This window comes from Haliotis asinina, chromosome 4, assembly GCF_037392515.1.
Source record: "Haliotis asinina isolate JCU_RB_2024 chromosome 4, JCU_Hal_asi_v2, whole genome shotgun sequence".
NCBI classification, from domain to species: Eukaryota; Metazoa; Mollusca; class Gastropoda; order Lepetellida; family Haliotidae; genus Haliotis; species Haliotis asinina.
The window spans coordinates 30057327-30076496 of NC_090283.1; the positions used below are offsets into that span (position 1 = coordinate 30057327).

General features: G+C 39.4%; 2 protein-coding genes across 4 annotated transcripts in view; one reads left to right on the plus strand and one right to left on the minus strand.

Annotated features, from left to right (window-relative positions):
* The first annotated feature begins 2569 nt into the window (after positions 1 to 2569).
* Positions 2570 to 11127, plus strand: LOC137282425 (E3 ubiquitin-protein ligase TRIM45-like). Its single transcript, XM_067814172.1, has 6 exons — positions 2570 to 2618; positions 6185 to 7233; positions 7493 to 7551; positions 7740 to 7788; positions 8278 to 8337; positions 10419 to 11127. Exons 2-6 carry the CDS (start codon positions 6186 to 6188, stop codon positions 11096 to 11098), a joined length of 1896 nt encoding a protein of 631 aa, XP_067670273.1. The 5' UTR covers positions 2570 to 2618; position 6185; the 3' UTR covers positions 11099 to 11127.
* Positions 11128 to 16720: 5593 nt separating this feature from the next.
* The window catches only part of LOC137281480 (filamin-A-like), a 124849-nt gene continuing 122399 nt past the window's right edge, over positions 16721 to 19170 (minus strand). For all 3 annotated transcript variants that reach the window (XM_067812732.1, XM_067812731.1, XM_067812733.1), the window contains one exon: positions 16721 to 18480. In XM_067812732.1, the coding sequence (XP_067668833.1) occupies positions 18230 to 18480 (251 nt within the window). In that variant the 3' untranslated portion in view covers positions 16721 to 18229. The remainder of the gene's footprint in view (positions 18481 to 19170) is intronic.

Genomic DNA, 19170 nt, shown 5'->3' on the forward strand with positions numbered 1-19170 from the left:
CAGTCGAGAGGTCATCCGACAATGGTTTCACATTTACCTGTATTAGCAGCAGATCACCAACTTCTGTGGTGGTTTGAAAAGCATTCGTAAATTCAATTTTGGTAAGATAAAATACAGCAACAGACAAATTACCTTTGTATCTGTAAAAAGTGACTTTTTTAAGAAATTTCTACGCTGTGATTTATTCAACTCACTATTTTCAACAAATATGTTCCCCTTGTGTCTACTGATGTTCGTCCTTTCAGTTGCCCATAAAAAAATGAAAGGACGAACATCAGTAGAGACAAGGGGGAACATATTTGTTGAAAATAGTGAGTTGAATAAATCACAGCGTACAAATGTCTTAAAAATAGAGGAGCGGTGTAGCCCTACGGGTAAATCTTCGGAGGAGACCAGGGTTTGAATCCCCACATGGATACAATGTGTGACGCCCATTTCTGGTGTTCCCTGATATTGCTGGAATATTGATAAAATCACGAAATTGATTCGATATTGTTTCCATTCAAATGGCACTTTAGTTTTGTGCAAACACTACACAGAGTCAATATGTTGGATGGAAATACTGGGAGAACATCAACAGAAAGTATTCAGCTGTGGAAACCATGCATACAGTTATTCAAATAGGACACGGAACTGTGCTGATATCTTAATAATAAAATGCACCATGTCATGATGTCAAAATAGTATAACACAATATGTGCTGATACCATAGAAGCAAATCATAATGTCCTGATGTCACTGTTGCCTCCTTCAGTCCCCGGCCAGAGAGGATGATCTTGGTGATGTCATGGAAGCCTCCGGTGAGTCAGACAGAGGGTGGCCCGACCAGTTCAAGTGATTGGTGTGATTGCCTGGATTTCACATGTTCATACTGAAGGATTTTTTTGTGTTCACTAATATTTCGTATTCGATAAAATGAACACCTGCAGTGTTGCTATGATTAAAGAAGACATATACTTTTCAAAAATGTAGGGAAACTGTACTTTCCTTGTACGATTGTCAAAAGTGGGAGATTTGTGGGACTGAATCAATTTTGATAGATTAATAATGGATGTTTTGTGAATGCATCACCACATGGATTTCATTCAAACGAAAGCTGTTCATTCAGTTATCCCCCTTGTTAGGTGACTTGAGTATGACATGAAAATTTCAGGTTTACAATTTTCAGTCAGTAGTGTGTGATTGAACCCTGAAAACCCTGACCCATCACAGATGCAAGAAAATTATCGGAAGAAATGATCTACAGTGATTTATCGACCTTCCTGAAAAACGTCAAGATTCATGATGACACCCCATGCACATGTCGAAGGCTGCCGCATTGTGCACGTACTTGTCATGCATTGTGTTTGCATGTGGTGATAACGTGAGATGATGCTGCATACACAAGGTGAACGTCATTGTAACGTTCCTCAATGGGTTTCCTTTCTACCAGACTTCAGTGTCCAGGTTCCCCTGCATTTATGAACAGTATACGATAATTTGTAGCGCACTGTTAGAAACACATATCCATTAAATGCTAACATACAGCTACACCTCATGATATCCAGAAACATTACAGGCAGAGATATGAAGTACACGTGTGTCGTGGATCTGTTGTACATTACAAACGTAAACATGTGTCGCGTTCCTACTGTGCATTACATACAGAAATGTAAAGTAAATATGCGTCATGGATCTACTGCACACTGTAGACAGAGATCAAAGGGAATTGTGCCTACCCTGTAGACATAGATCTAAGGAAACATGTTTTATGGATCTATTATACACTCGAAGGAAAACACGTTTCATGAATTTATTGTACATCATAGAGAGAGAGAGAGAGAGAGAGAGAGAGAGAGAGAGATCTAATGAAAACATGTATCATGGATCTGTCGTGCACTGTAGAGAGAGAGATTTAAGGAAAATATATATCATGGTTGTATTGTACACTTTAGACAGAGATCTGAAGTAAGTAAGCGTCATGGATCTATTGTAAGCAGTTTAGAGAGAACATAAATCACTGATGTATTATACACCTTCAGTAGAAGACTATGGCTCAAAACTTCCCGATGTGATGTCAAATTGTATCTCATTTACACAGATGAGAAATTTACAGGAACATGTGTCATGAATCTATTGCCCATTGTAGATAGATTAATGGAAAGCAAGACCTTTACATTGTACACTTAATACCGATTGCTAACGAAAACATGTCATGGAATTATCTCTCATACCAGACAGAGATTTAAGGAAAGCGCTAGCGTATGCCATGAATCTTTGCACACTGTCAATAACATTCAACAGAAACCATTTTTTCAGCACACGTTTAGACATTTGTTTATGAAAGGAAATTATGCAATAGACTGTTGTACTTAGATAAAGGAAACCACAGTGGGTATTTCGGCTTACAATAGATAGACCTTCCCACAAAACATGGACCCGTCACTTTACAGATTCAATATACACTGCCTCTATAGATCGCAGTGTAGAGACAACACATTGATCTACCGTGATACAGCTGTGTGTACAGCTAAATGTAGATCTCAGTGTCACGTAAAACACATGGACCCGTCATCACAAAGCTGTCTTTGAACCTGTGACCCGGAAATGACATAATAACAAGGAAGCCAAACCTCCAGGTAAGTGGGCCCTGTACCATCTCGCTATATGTGAGTAAGTTGTCTTGATAGAGATGGTTTAACTTGTAAGTTTGAGAAGTACGTACGAGGACATGGTACAGCATACGTACAAGTTGGTTATTGTTTAAATTTTCACAATCAAACGTTGAGGAAGCATTTAAACCTTATTCTTTTACGCCTACTTCGGACGCCTTTATTTATTGAGCGTTCACAATACGAACATATCAAACTTACAAAACAAGAATAACAATGCTTAACTGAGTGAAAGTGCAAGATGGCATCAATGTTATTATGTTTAGACAGATTCCATATCTTTAAAGATCAACCAGGAAGATACTTGTCATGACGAAACCTCAGTCGACCTTGAAATATACAAAGCTATCGATAACAATTCTTGAAAGTGGGCGTTACCATAGCCATATACCCGACATGTAGGACAGGCTATGCTTAGAGATCTAACTATGCTAGGAATCAGTGAGAGAAACAAACGTTAAGCGACGGTCTGTAGTGTTGTGTTAGTGGTGAAAGTGGTATGTGAGGCAAAGAAAGGTAGAGATAGTAGTAGCGGTAGTAGGGGAGGGGTGGGGGTGGGGGTGGGGGGATAACTAGTGTGTGGGGTTTAATCAGAATCAGTGAAAGTAGAAGGAGACACAGTGGACATATAATTTGTGCTGTTTGGTTACTCTCGGAGTGGGAGTAGTGTATGGTGGGGTTGAGCGTATAGAGACAGATAATAGTGGATAAATTAGTCAGGAAGTACTAATTTAGGAGGCTCAGAGTGTACATTACGCAGGTAGGGTAAGTACTGCATAATTGGTTAAAACCAATAGGAAATACGGGTAGGTAAATTGTTTAGGAAGTTCAGGGTGTGGGAGACGCAGATCGAGTAAGTCGTGTATGGTGGGGATAAAACAATCAGGAGATGGGGTTAATTATTTTGGCAACTCTGGGTGAGGGAGACGTGGGTAAGGTAAGTAGAAAGTAGAGCGTAGTGGGGTAGAACAAACAGAATCAGAATCGGGTCGATAAGTGATTCAGGAAACTCAGGGTGTGGGACAAATAAGAGATACGGGTGGATAAATTAGTTAGGAGGCTCAGGGTGTGAGAGTTGCTGATGGGGTAAGTGGTGCATGGTGTTGAGCAGAATAACGAGATTCGGGTGGATGGCGGTCATTGGACATTTCCTTAAAGGTCACATGCAACAAAAAAATCAAACATAATTAAAACACATTTATCACTTATCCATGACATTTAATATACATTGCTGCTTTATAAGAAACTAATAAATAAAATTATAAGCGTACAATCGCGATTCAAAAGTGCAATATTTTGTACTTGGGCTTACTTCCCCCGAAACGAAGCCCCTCGGGAGACCGAACCCAGTCATAGCGGCTGCCTGTGCACTCAAGTGTAACGACGACTTCCGATTGGCTGTTTCATTTGCTGATATGCTGAGGGTTCATTGTGTGTACAGAAAGATGATCTGTTTGATTGGCATTTTAGAAGTATAGCGAGTCACAAGAAAGTAACATTCTTTATGGATAACAACTCCTTTTTGTGTACTTGATGCGCCGTTTCAGTATGGATTCATATACTGTTGTCAAACAAAATCATATACACTTAAAGAAGTCGTTATCCATGAAGAATGTATATAGCGATGTTGGGTTTTGAAAATACATGTTCTCTGAATTTGCGCTCGATCCAATCAAAAATCATGTCAGTAGAGATGGTAAATTACTGCGTGGCTGGAATCTGTCATTCGTCCAAGTACAAAGCAGGACTTGAAACTGACAAGGGTTTGCACCAGTTTCCGTCAGATCCAGTCATCCGAAAGAAATGGATGTAGTTTGTTTGCAACCCACACATGTCATGTGTATCACACGTGCCTAATTACATAATGTGGCAGAGACTGGACTCGGGTGCATGAGTCATAAATCAACTTATTTTCTTTATGTCGTATAGTCTGGTAGGTGTTAAGTTCAGATTGCATGTGGTCATTGATTGAAGCTGTGTACTGCATGTTGTCTTTAGCAGACAGGCAGGCAGACATATAGGTGTGAATAAACCAGACACTGAGCTTTCTCTTAGACAGAGACTGCTTACCACAATCAAACCTTATTTTATCGTCACTTCAGAATTCATTCGTTTTAGCCTTTTTGTGCTGAAACACAAGTCCATTTTGCATCGTGAGACCTAAAACATATGCTAAGTGACACATATCATAGTCCAAAAGAATGCGTTTCTTCAGGGAGATCAACCAGGAACATATTATTTGTGACGTGACTGCAGTCTGCCCTGTCGTCGACTGTTGTGCATGAACGATATGTAGGACTGGCTGTTGTAAAGAGTTAACGACACTAGGGATCACTGAGACAGATCTATTCACTCAGGACTAGATATTCAGGTGTGTAGATCACTGGAAGGTAGCTCAGGGTGTGGGAGACGCAGATCAAGTAAACGTGTGTTATGCAGTTTGTGAAGTTAGGTAGCTCAAGATGCTTGTTTTGATGCATTTGAGTGAAGTACAAGCGACATGAGATCCTATGTCTCTTTTTATCTCTCCATCCTTCCCTCTCCTCGTCTCCCACCTTAACCACAGCGGTTTCTCCCACATGTACCTATCCTTCCTGTTGAGGTACAGATCTCTCCCTTCTATTACCAAACTTTCTCTCATTCAGGTACGCGCGTCTCCACCTATTCTCCCAATACACACACGTCACTCCTACCTGTAGCCACCTTTCCTCCCACCACACATCTGTCACTTCTTCCTGTATACACCTCACCTACTACCTCTATATACCTCTCCTCCAACTACCCACCTGTCACTTTTACCTGCATCTACCTCTCCTCCCACTACACACCTGTCACTCATACCTTTATCTACCTCTCCTCCAACTACACACCTGTGACTTCTACCTTTATCTACCTCTCCACCCACTACACACCTGTCCCTCCTACCTTTATCCAGCTCTCCTCCAACTACACACCTGTCACTTCTACCTTTAGCTACCTCTCCACCCACTACACACCTGTCCCTCCTACCTCCTACCTGTATCCAGCTCTCCTCCTACTATACACCTGTCACTCCTACCTGTATCCACCTCTCTAACTACATAAACGTCCTTCTTATCTGTAATTCCCTCTCCTGTTACCCCTTATTTCCTGTCACCCTTCCCTTTACCTGCACTCCCTGCTACTCCCTGATCCGACCTATGACAGTTTGACTATCCTTCTCCATCATCTTTACCCCTAATGATACAGCGTATCATCCTGTTGTATGTCCTTTTAATATCTGCATTCTAACTGTAAAATATTTGTTTCAAATTCAGTGTTGTTTCCTGCACGTTGTCACAAAGATTGGTCACTCGTTATAATGTGATACAGTGGGACTGGCGGTGTTTTAATGCATTTTTTCTCTGTTCAAGTTTGGGTGCGGAATTAGAGACCAGGTAATTCGTGGAGTCAGTATACCATTCTTGATAAACTATTCCTATTATTGAATTGAAGATATGTTATAGACTGCACTATTCTCGCTGGAACAGAGACAGTGACATTATCTGTTTCAGAATGGACGCCTTCCCCAAGTGTTCTGTCTGCCAGCAGCAGTTTACCTTGAAAGGTCCAGCTCCATACCTACTGCCCTGTCTACACGCCGTTTGTGAGACGTGTCTGACATCTGCAGCTGGTGGTGTGATATCATGCTCTACATGTCAGAGGGAAGTCCACCTCACAGACATAACCCTCCAGAAGGATGTAGTGAGACAGAAGGAAATATTCCATCTAACAGCCAAACATCGCCCCACAGAGCTTCTCTGTACACATGAAGATGACGGCAACCAGGCTGTGTGTTGGTGTCAGGAGTGTGAGGAGTTACTCTGTGAATACTGCCAGAACATGCACAACAGTTTTAAAGCTACCAGACGACATGTTGTGGAAAGCATCGTGGACGCAGCACCGGGAAGCATAAATACTAAACCCATCTGCAAACTTCACAATCCTTATCCTCTCGAATATTTTGACAAAAGCTGCAACATTTTAATCTGTGCCAAATGCAGACTTGGTGACCATGCTGAGCACGACATTGGTGATGTAGATGTGGCTGCTGATGCTGCTAGAGGACGAATAGAAGAACATGAGAAGAGCATGTCTGCACATCATACTTCTCACAAAGCACATGTGAAGAATATCAGCAAAGTTATAAATGACACAAAGAAGACAAGCAGCGCTCTTAAGGAGGCCATCCACCACACTTTCCATTCTCTGAGGACACAACTCGATCAAAGAGAGAAGGAACTGGTCATCGAGCTTGAGAATCAGACGAAGCAGGGCCTGTCAAATCTGCACACCGAGCAAGTTACCTCTGAAGGTGAGAGTAAACGAAGCAAGTGGATTTCAGACTATATCAACACCGTTCTCAAATATGCTTCAAACTCGGACTTTCTCACACTGGAGAGTTCAATACAAGACAACACGAAGACGCAACTTCCACCAGAGAGGCACAGGACACCTGCAGCCAAATTCAACACGAGAGGTCTGGATAAACTGAAATCCGACATCTGTGCCTTCGGATCTGTCAATGGACATGTTTCCACATCTGATAAGCACACACTTACAGGTGCTTACTTCTTACTTTAAGAAAACGTCTTAATGTTTACAGTAACACCGATAGAACTTTGTCAAACATGAAAAAGTTTGAAACATTTTCTTATATTTTCCTATTATATAGTGCCCCCGTAAAATGGCTTATGGACGCTGTATGTAGACATTTCCAATAACAATAATTCAGTGAAACATTTAAATCAGTTGAGGAAGCATTTGCTGGTTATCATGACATAAAAGGCTTGATTAATGAACAGCTGTAGGTTATCTTACAGACAGAGGTACACAGACCCCCGAGTTCCATTTAATTGACACGAAGGACGCACACAAGCAGGTAAGTACTTGTTAGTCTGTAGGCAAGCGTATATACGTCGCGTTGTTTATTAGGTAAGTAACATCAACACTTTACGATGTACATATAATGTTCGCATTGTCTGTAAACTGAGCTTGTATATTAGAGCTGAAACATGCCAATGTGAATCTAAGATCGCGACATTGGGTTTTTTTTTATTTCGTTTCAAGGTGAAGTCCCTGGAGGCTGTCAACGTTTCAACACCACTGCCACAGTTTGGTAAGGTTATTTTTCATTACCTTGAAAACATTTATGAAATAGAAAATAACAAAATTAAAAACACTACTGTTTATGTCTCGTTTTTTTCTGATGCTATGTTTCAGAATGGATACATAGCTATTCTGATATATATCAGAAACACATTCCCAAACATCCTTATGATTTGAATAGAAATATTAACGAATGGTCACAAGTTAACGACACTAGCAAATACATAGCTTGGTAATCAACATTCGGGTTTTGTACAAGATGTTATCCTGGTATTGTGATATGTGTACACATAATGGACAAGGATCCTTCATATTATAATTACCCGACAGCAGTCACATTTTGTGCAAAATCTTCACTATTAAATAGACCCAGACGTGTCGTTGAAATGGTATGCTAAGATGGAATACCTCCCAAGTCCTGAACACCTAACTTGCTCTTTATTTGTTCATGTCTGTAAGTAGTGTTGGTTTTGTTCTTTAATCCTGAAATATTTTACAGATGCGAGGAGTAAAACCTACAGTCTGGAAACAGAAACAAGGACCACGTTGACACTGCTGTGTGAGTCACGTCAGTTTCGTGATTGTTCACGTTACACTACTGATGTACGCCCTTCTCAAACGCGATAGGTTACTGGCTCTGTCCTAGCGTGCAACCACGGGGATGTTGTACAGGACGCTGCTGAAATACTTTCACACTGAGCGCTTTCAGTATCACTGAAATCCATTGGGAGCCCCAATTTTAGTGTCGGACATTCTCTTATCAAAGACATGGGACTGGTTATAATGCGTGTATGTTTTCCATCGTCGCACTGCATGGTAAGGCATTGGATTTAAACTCATTAAAGCTTTGGCTCCTGGGGTTTGAGGGTGCGAGGTGTACCATCTCTAAGGATAAAGGTCCAGAGGGGCTTGAGGTGTTGGGAAGTATGGGGTTGGGGGGGTGCGGGGTATACCATGTGCAAGGATAAAGATACAGAGAGCTTGAGGTGTCAGGAAGGAGTCCACTTGTGACCGGCTGTAACAACCTTGTGCGCAGACTCTTCCAGTGTTGTCACAACCCCTAGTGTACAGTACACCAACGGCAGTACATTTGTACAAAGTACTGTGACTATGTGTCCCAATCCACCCAGGTGTAAATGGGTACCTCATGTGGATGTGAAAACCGGAATAACTTGGTGCACCTAATAACTGCAAGAGTTGTATAATCCCCAGGGAGTTGAGATTGACAATCAAGTCAGGGCCGTAGTTGCCTTTCCTTAATAAGGTGGCCACTATCAACGTTAAAAGAATCTTATGTCAAAACTTTGATGCATGAAAAAGTAACTTGTTAAATATTCCCCCTTGGAGACTATACTTAAAGAGCATTTATGCATGATAAGTTAATATGCATAAATAATGCGTTGCCCATATATAATAAAGAGATTGTATAATTTTGTGTTTTTAAGCAGGAGTAAACGTTGAAACTGCAAGGTCAGTATTCAGTGGAGGTTATAGCTTTATTTGCATGAGTATTTTTGGAATGAATTTAACAAGCTGATGACGTCACTTTCGCCATTCGCAGGTGTAAAAAGTCTCTTTGGCTTTCGTCAGACATGATCTTCGATTACTTAAATGTCAGTTATGTAAAAGTAACTCCAGGGAGTCCTCCAGGGAAAATTGTATATTGTTGATAAACTTTGTTTCGTCATTTCTGTTAACATTTTGAACGTATTGTTATCTTATTACGTGTATTTATATTGTGTGATGATCGATTACCTGTGACAGTCTTTGTCAAAGTAAACAGTGAGATGAGCGCCTTAGCTTATAACAGTAACATGTGCGATGTCCGCTACAGTGGACGTTATACTTAAAGAGAATTTATGCTTCATAAGCCAATATGCCTAAATAATGAGTTTTTCCATATATCAAGCAGATAATACAATTTAGTGTTTTCAAGCCGGAATATTATACATATTTGATAAACACTGTAATGAACTGTGTAAATATATACGAATATGATCAATTTGAAATCTGTCAGCTGTTAAAATATTTAGTGTTGGAATTATAAACAGTGTTGGAATTATAAATAATCACATTTTCTAGTCAATACATATCACGCGACAACCTGTGTCCCGCCCAGCGAGTGTGTTCAGACTGTGGTCAGTGATTGAAGCAGACGTAGAAGTTACCTGTTGATACAGTGTCTGTTGAACACTCAACGATGTAAAAATATCGTCAAACAACTACTTTGTAGGTGGTATTTTTTACTAAATCGTAAAAGAAGAGTTTTGAATACAAACAATGATAGTTTTATCATGATATGAACTTTATACAAATGGGTTTTCAAGGCGGCAAGTGTCTATTTCTGACTACAGACAGCGAACCAGCTCAACTAACAAATTCTGACAAAATGTTTCATGGAGTGTTTATTTCATTGTCAATCAGTGTAAAAACATTTAGAATACCCATACAAATATTTTTACAGCGTTATAATATCTATTTATATCACAGTTATGACACAATTCACACACAGACGAAAATGACAGCCGATATTCAGTGCGCTCTTTTGTAAACACTGAAACGAGGTTGACAATAAAATGTCTAACTTGTTGTCTGAAGTCGGGAAATTTGTTAAACTGTAAACAAAATGTGTATTTCCAGGTCCTCAACTACAACTGGACGCTGCTCGAGCCAACACAGACATGTGCCATGTAACTACAGACGGTGAGCTGGTCAACTCGCCACCCGCCATACAACACAGACACAGCGGCAGGTTACGGAAATATCAGGGTACATGTGTCACCATCCCCATCCCCCTTCCTCCATCCCCCACTACTGTCGCCCCTGCCTCACACACCACACAGTACTGGGAGACACACTCTAGGGTGGGTGTGGTGAGTAGAGGGTGGCCTCTTGTCCTGGAGGTGGGTATGGTGGAGGAGAGTCAGTTGGACAGAAAGATGTATGTTTATCTACAGCGCCGCTCCTGGTGTGTCAGTGTAGGGAGCTGTATCACACACCGGGGGAGTCTCTGTACCAGGGTGTGGCCGCAGGGGGAGGAGGGGAAGTGTTACAGTAACACAATGTCTAACACACTCGGCACACAGGCCACCCTCCACTATGGCGTTGTGCTGGATGTGGGGAGGGGGAGACTCGCCTTCATCGACCTGGACAGAGAGGTTGTTTTAGCCAAGGTGGATGTTGAGTGGAGGGAGTCTCTTCTTCCCGTGTTTGCTGCTGGGCTGCCAGATGACTACACAGTCAACATGAAGGTGATAAGTGGGGCAGATATCATCATGACTGACACCAAGAAGTCACTTATCTATGACGCCTTGAATTAGACAGTAAAATAAACATGACATTGTGTAAATATGTAAGTGTGATTTATTTATTTAAACTGTCAAATGTAATTGTAGTGATTGAGGCCCACGTATAAGTTGTCTGTCTATGTGTTGTTTGCTGTGTACAAGAATGTAACGAGGTCAGCTAAATCTGTTGTTTTTCTACTTGATTGGATTCTGTGGGATGTTACAAACATTTTGCATCCACACATGACTATTGGTATGATTAATATTCTGCTGTAGTTGACCAATTTATCATACATTTCATACATGTCTGGAAATGGCACAACAAATAACTGAATCCACAAGTTCATCAAAAGCTGTTTCAAATCATGAATTTATTACCGTATTTGGTTTCTACTCTGTAATGTAAATGTTTTAAATCCCCACATGAACAGTTGTGATGAAATTGTTGTCGTTGTGAATCCACACACGTCACATTTGATGTCAGTGAAGAGATGTGGTGAAAGTGATTGAAGCGGTCACAGAATGTCCTCGTGTAAGTCGCATATTCCGAAACACAATCAAGTTCACAGAATCTTTTGTTTCTCTAATTAGCTGGGTTTTGTTGTTAGTAAGACGTGTTTCAAATCCACACATGACTAGTTTACAGATTAAATAAGTTAGAAATCTCGGACTTCGAGGGGCACAAATCACTGTTTTCTCACCAGGTATCTCGCCGTTTGCAGAAGGTGACAAGAGATAGTGCTGCCATCTGTGAAAAAGGCGGAAATAAGCTTGTAGCATTATTTTTAAGCATTTCTGAACACTTGATAGTTCTGAACTAGTGGTAAAATCAAAATTATGTTTTATTTGGGGGTACATTTTATCAGTACCATACCTATTCCTTTCTGGGATTCGAACCCACAATCTCAGAAAGAGTCATCTATAAAGAGCGCTTGTTAAATCATTTCTTTTACTTAAACAGATGTGAAGGTCAATGCTGAGTGAGTGGGTATGGTTTTAAGCCGCTTTTAGCTAAATTCCAGCACTATCACCTCGGGGACACAAGAATTGGCTTTCGCATGTTGTATCCATGTGGGGAATCAAACCAGGGTCATCGGCGTGACGAACGAACGCCTTAACCACTAGGTCACCCAAAAGATCACTGGGGGCTCATGAATTACGTGTGTTCTGAAATAATAAGTTTGTAGCTGGACACAACTGAAAACAACAGAAACTGACTTTAAGTGTTTTACCGTGTAATAATAATCGACGTGTAACAGTTCAAGTCTAAACATACAACAAATATCCACATTTGGAACTGCATAGGACTATTGTATACTGTTTCTTTTAGCTGTAACTGAGCATGATGCAGTCTTCAATAATCCCTGCCCTGTTACATTTGTGTAGAAACTTTCAATGCCTATATCCATTTTTAACTCTGCAGGGTTGGTGCGTTGTCTAACATTATATCAGACGATCAAAAACTAGAGTGAGTCAGTGAGTCATTACCTTCCTTTAAACTGATATTATATTCGATGCACTAAAGTCTATTTGTGGACGAGTTATACATGTTTTAAAATACAACGTTTCAGCAACAGATTTAGGGTTATGAGTTTCGGTTTTTTTTCCTGGATTGTGTATGTGCTGGTGAGGTATTATTAAAAGCAAAGTGTTGCTTGTTTACCAAATTCTTAGGAAAACACGTACCCCCTGACCCATCAACAACTAAACTTCATACAGTACAACTATTACTACTCTTACGATGTCAGCCATGTTCTAGGATATAACCCTACTCTAATGTATACGGCTTACATTTGATGCTCAATTAACTCATTACAGGTGCAGTTAGTTGTAGTATCATGACATTTCTCGTGACAATGGTAAGTTTTTAATCCAAGATTGGTTTTGCAATTCTAGAGCGTATGTTGTGAATTCTGGTCATGTTTCATAATGTCAACAGGGTGGCCAATTGAAAGCAAGTAAGGGATGTTCATTTGTCAACAAACCAAAGACAGATAAAAAGATCTTCCAATAATATAATGAGTCAAACTAGAAACTTCTCAATCATATATCAATTAATATACTATCCATCAAAACTTTAGAATCACTTATAGAACTGACTATATGTCGTGTACATGTATATACATTTGGTTACATCCAAGACCAATTTCTCCACTAACTTTGGGGAACCAACTGCAAACCATATAGATGTGAAATGCATTAGGATCATGCATCAAATTGCTGAAAGGCATGTGCAAATATCTTGGATGTGAGCAGCTGTATTTTGATGTAAAGGTTTGGCTACTGGACAGTCAACATTAAAGCAAATTATCACTGCTATAGGATATCAGTCTTGAAAAGTGTGTATCACAACAGAACTGATTTCATTACAGTGAGAAGCAACCAAATCATACTCTAAATTATACTATATATTTAATATTATAATTGTCAATGTAATGACACAGTGTTTGGGTATAAAACAACATCTAATTTACATCTAGGCTTAGACTAGTCATCATGAGCTTTAAAACTGTATCAGAAATAAGTCTGTTACATATAAATACTTTGATCTAATATATTTTCTTTTACTACCATTTTCACTCATTCTCAGTGAACAGTTCTTGAATACATGATTGTAATATATCAAAATCACAAGATTATTAGAACTATGACACACTGATTCATTGCCATCAAATAGGTCACATCAGTAGGTCGTTGATTACATAGTATTGTGATCGTTGCATTATGTCTGTTGTCATAGTAACAGGCTACTCAGTTTCATGATTTATTGAACTCATGACAATAATCGTTTCAACGGTACGAATTGGCTTAACAGTACATCAGCTCATGTGTAAACATTATTTTGAACAGTGTGGACTATACAAAATCTAATTTAGAACAGTTGACTGAGTTAAGCGGCTACATTAACACTAGTGGGTCTGAACCTTTCATGGGTTGTACAGAAATCATCAAATAAGAGGCGAAAATAAAATGTCAAGCCACAGGAAATTAAATCTGATGTGATGTTCAGTAAATGGCCACCCCGTGTGTTCACAACTGCCAAGCGCCGCCTCCTGATGCCTGTAAAAACATTACTTGGGAGTCGGCGAAATTGTTCCTGCAAAGCAGCACCAACATCCATCAAATCCCCGGGTTGGTTCGGGAGAGTACACGGACATGTGCTATGTGCATCCCAGTTGTACTCGATTGTATTGAGATCAGGTGATCTTGACGGCCAGTCAAGAACGTTGATTCCTGCGTTCTCCAGGTAATTCCTCTTCAAGTTGGTTGTGCGGGGTCCGGCATTGTTGCTTTGCAAGTGCACACCTAGACACTGTGCTGCCATAAATGGAATAATTTTGGGGGCTAGCACCTGGTCACGGTAAACTGAAGCATTAAGATTCCCATACATAACCAGAAGTTGGTAATAGGCAATCCCACAGAAAGCACCCCCGAACCATGGCACTCCGCCCCCAAAACTGTCACCTTCCTGTATAACGTTCATGGCGTCGAAACAGCACTCTCGCCACTGATGACAACTCGATTCCTGTCTGTCTGAGACCATCGGAGGTGTCGACGGACCCACTGCAAAAGCTGACGTCGATGTAATGGCGTCAAAATGGTTCCAGTATGGTCGTCGAACACCAGGATGAGCTGTCGGTTTCAGATGTTTTGTGCCGACAATGGACCACTAAGCAGCCCATTTCTGCTTCTGTAGCTAAAGTTGGGTATTGCCACGATATTCACATTCCGACAGATTGTGATATGTGTTGGCATGTGGAAGTGTAACAGATGGTTTAAGGTAATTAAAGTACTGTTTCGTTTCTTTCGAAACAATGCCATGCAATGACCACTGCAAGGAGTCAGATGTGATTGTACATGAGATCAACTGAAAGTGCTTCCAAATCCACTCTGAAGATTTGAACGCGAGAATATTCTTCCGCAGCGGCGTCCGTCAATTTGGTTTCTTTATCCTACGACGACTGCCAGTAACAATCTATCTTTTCATTTATATGGTTTAAAAGTCACGCACGTACAATTATATGACCAAAAACATTCTAAAACCTATTGACGTGTAATATTATAAAGGAAATACAAACATTCTCGGTATTTTTACGACATCACGAAAATTACGCATCGGGTGAACAGTTTCAGGAAAGGTGTACCGCAATATACCGTATTGTGAAGTTGAAACTGCAATATACCCGCTAACTGGTATATTACCGCCTACCCCTACACGTAGCCATCAAAAACAACTTTTACAAAAATGACGTAAAACAATTTGACGACCCTACACCTGTGACGTCACACGAGCTCGACCTGACCTTGGCCGATCAGCAGTGGTGCCTGTTTGTTGCAGTTTGTTCACTCACTAGGCAACTTGTTTAATGTCTTTATATCTGAATATGTCTTTGATGTTCTGTCCAGAGATCATCCTCCAATGGTTTCACATTTTCCTGTACTAACAGCAGATCACCAGCTTCTGTTTTGTTTTGGAAAACATTCGTAAATTCAGTTTTGGCAAGATAAAATTCGGCAACAGACAATTTACCTTAGGTATCTGTAAAACGGGATTTTTTCAAGAAACATGCCCATAAGAAAACTGAAAGGACGAACAGCAGTAAAGACAAGGGGGAACATATTTGTTGAGAATAGTGAGCTGAATAAATCACAGCGTACAACTTTCTTCAAAATAGAGGAGCGGTGTAGCCCTATGGGTAAATCGTCAGCGGAGACCCGGGTTTGAATCCCAACATGGATACAATGTGTGACGCCCATTTCTGGTGTTCCCTGATATTGCTGGAATATTGATGAAATGCCGAAATTGATTCGATATTGTTTTCATTCATATGACTCTTGAATTTTGTGCAACCACTGCACAGAGTCAATATGTTGGATGGAAATACTGGGAGAATACATCAACAGAAAGTGGTTAGCTGTGGAAACCATGCATAAAGTTAATCAAATAGGACATGGAACTGTGCTGATGTCTTAATAATAAAACGCACCATGTCATGATGTCAAAATAATAAAATGCAACATGATGTCAAAATAGTAAACACAATAATATTATGTGCTGATACCATAGAAGCAAATCATAATGTGCTGATGTCATAATAGTAAAACACAATGACTGATGTCATTATAGTAAAACTCAATATTTGCTGATGTCAAAATCATTAACTGCAACATGCGATGATGCCATAATAGCAAAATGCAATGTGCGCTGTCATAATAAACACATGCAACATGTGGTAAAACATAATCTGCTGATGTCATCATAGCAAAACGCAACAAGTGCTTGTAATATATTCTCTACACAAAGCAAATAGAGCTTGGTCCATACTTTAATTCCAGCTTTGTGACCATTACAACATGGCGATACCACATGAGAGAGAGACATTCCAAAGTTAATACCTCCTAAGATCAAAACTCTAAAACGAAATATAATCCTATTACAGTGCTGATTCCATTATAGTAAAACCCAAAGTGAGCTGATGTTACAATATTAAAACACAACATGTAATGACACCATTATTGCTAAAACCAACATGTGCTGATGCTCTTGAAGTGAAACAAAACAGCTGATGTCACTGAAATGAAACGCATGTGCTGATGTCATTATATTGAAGCACACCACAGGCTGACGTTACTGAAGTAAAACACAACATGTGATGACGTCAGTACAGTTTATTGATTCTGACATACGGCCATACCTAGCATAACATACAACCATTTGTGTCAAGGTTCCATATCACCTATATAATAAAGTATAATTAGTCAGCAGTATAATATCAAAGTTAAATGACACAATTATGCTGGTATAACAACCATGGCTACTGGACAGTCAGCATTAAAGCAAATTATCACTGTTATAGGATATCCAGTCTTGAAAAGTGTGTATCACAACAGAACTGATTTCATTACAGTGAGAGGCAACCAAATCATCCTCTAAATTATAATATATATTTAATATTATAATTGTCACTGTAATGACACTGTGTTTGGGCATATACAACAAGATCTAATTTACATGTGTGCTTAGACTAGTCATCATGAGCTTTAAAACTGTATCAGAAATAATTCTGTTACATATAAATACGTTAGGCTACTATATTTTCTTATGCTACTATTTTCGCTCATTCTCAGTGAACAGTTCTTGAGTACATGATTGTAATATATCAAAATCACAAGATTATTAGAACTATGACACACTGATTCATTGCCATCAAATATGTCGCATCAGTAGGTCATTGATTACATAGTATTGTGATCGTTGCATTATGCCTGTTGTCATAGTAACGGGCTGTCACCACTGGTCACCAGCTGACATACAATACACAATTAATTTGCTTTGAATAATCACTTGTTAAACCTTGGGGACATGAAATCAGCATGTAAGACAAGTCTCATATTTGTAACTAGCTTCTGATCAATTTCAACATTGAAATACTCCATCCCCAGCACTGTATATTACAGTAATGTGAAATGTCTAACAGAACTGTTCAAGCAGTCTCAAGACATGATGAATGGTAAAGCATATAGAACAGAAAATACCAACGAGTAAATAATGTATACAATAATATTGAAACCTTTCCTCCCACCCAGGTATGGGATTTATGTGTGTACGTTTTAATCTCAACTTTGAAGAGTGACATATGTAATATCACATTTGATATCAGCAACACTGTTACATAAGTACATGTACACTAGGACAATATTGTCAGCACTGAAAATAAACAAAATAAATAGAAACATACACTGTAGCGATATCATATGCAGTCAGTAAACTGACACATCTATACATCACAGGAGATATGCTGTTATTATGATAATTGTGATTATTATTCACTAGACATGACATTAGAAACAAACAAGATGTATGAACATGGCGTTGAAGTATAAAAATACAAATATGAAAAAGTTTTGTCATGGAAATACGACATTCAGATCTTGTAACGATGGCATCAAATATTTGTTTTTACATTTCCCTGACTGACATTCCAATCTGAACATATAAATTGCATAGTCTACTGAAGACATGGTGGTTCCAAACAGTCATATGATAAAATTCTAAAAAATCACAAAACAATTAAATGCTAAGTTAGATTTCTTAGCTGTTGTTGGTATTATTTTGCTTGTTTTTATTACAATTCATTTCAAACTGAATAGAGTTTTCAATTTCTAAAACTCCTCCCTCCACTGACTGTAACCCCGAGAGCTGTGTAGTGTGCTGTTTGGGTAGGATTCTTCTTTCAGGACTTGCTCCAGTTCTTGCTGAGTGTCCACAATATGCACATGGAAAGGACTGCCTGGCACATCCAAATTGGACCATTTCACGTGGATAATATACAGTCCAGTCTCCGTGGGATCAAAACGACAGAGAATTGTTCTATCCTTTTGGCTATCTCTGTACATTTCCACTTGAAATGCCCCTGCAATATGAAAAAACATATAGTAGGAGTGGAAAAACATAAAACTTAGTTCAGTGAACATTTTTGTCCTGTTTGAAGCATAACATCACCATGTGGTAAGCAGTCGTCTCCCTTTACAGAAAACTTTAAACATGTGTTAAACACTCTGTGTCATTTCCCACTTATTTGGAGTCGACGAGGAAAATACCAAGTTAATAACATTCAGGGGCCAGTATCTGTCTAATCTACCCAACAATACAGTCGGATCTTTAATATAGCATATACTTCACCATGAATACATAAAACCAAACATTTCTGTCCACAGAGCATTTTCTGTTTGCTCGGTTTGTATAACATGTCAAGACAGATTGAAATAGCAGCAGGGTTTGTGCATATATTGTCTCAATAATTAAAAAATAGAAACATAAACCTTTGATATCATCTAATGAAAACCCACTCTCACACAAGGATCTCTGCTATTCTTCAGTCCAAATTCTGACCGAAAATGTACAGTCAATACCTCTGAAGAATTTCAAAGAATGTTAGTTGTTCACTGCCTACGAGGGGGGCATGGGTTGATGTACCGTCATGTTTGTTTATCTTCCCTTAGTTACATCGCTGTGGTGTAATTTCTCTTCTTAATGTACACAGGCACTACATCTGAACAATTTGTCAATATTTATTCATTGCAATGTGAGGCAAAACTTTTCA

Coding starts and splice junctions, on each gene's coding strand:
- LOC137282425 (XM_067814172.1), top strand. CDS start 6,186: ATGGACGCCTTCCCCAAGTGTTCTGTCTGCCAGCAGCAGTTTACCTTG. Junction 7,789..8,277: donor AACACCACTGCCACAGTTTG/GTAAGGTTATTT, acceptor AATATTTTACAG/ATGCGAGGAGTAAAACCTAC. Junction 8,338..10,418: donor GACCACGTTGACACTGCTGT/GTGAGTCACGTC, acceptor GTGTATTTCCAG/GTCCTCAACTACAACTGGAC.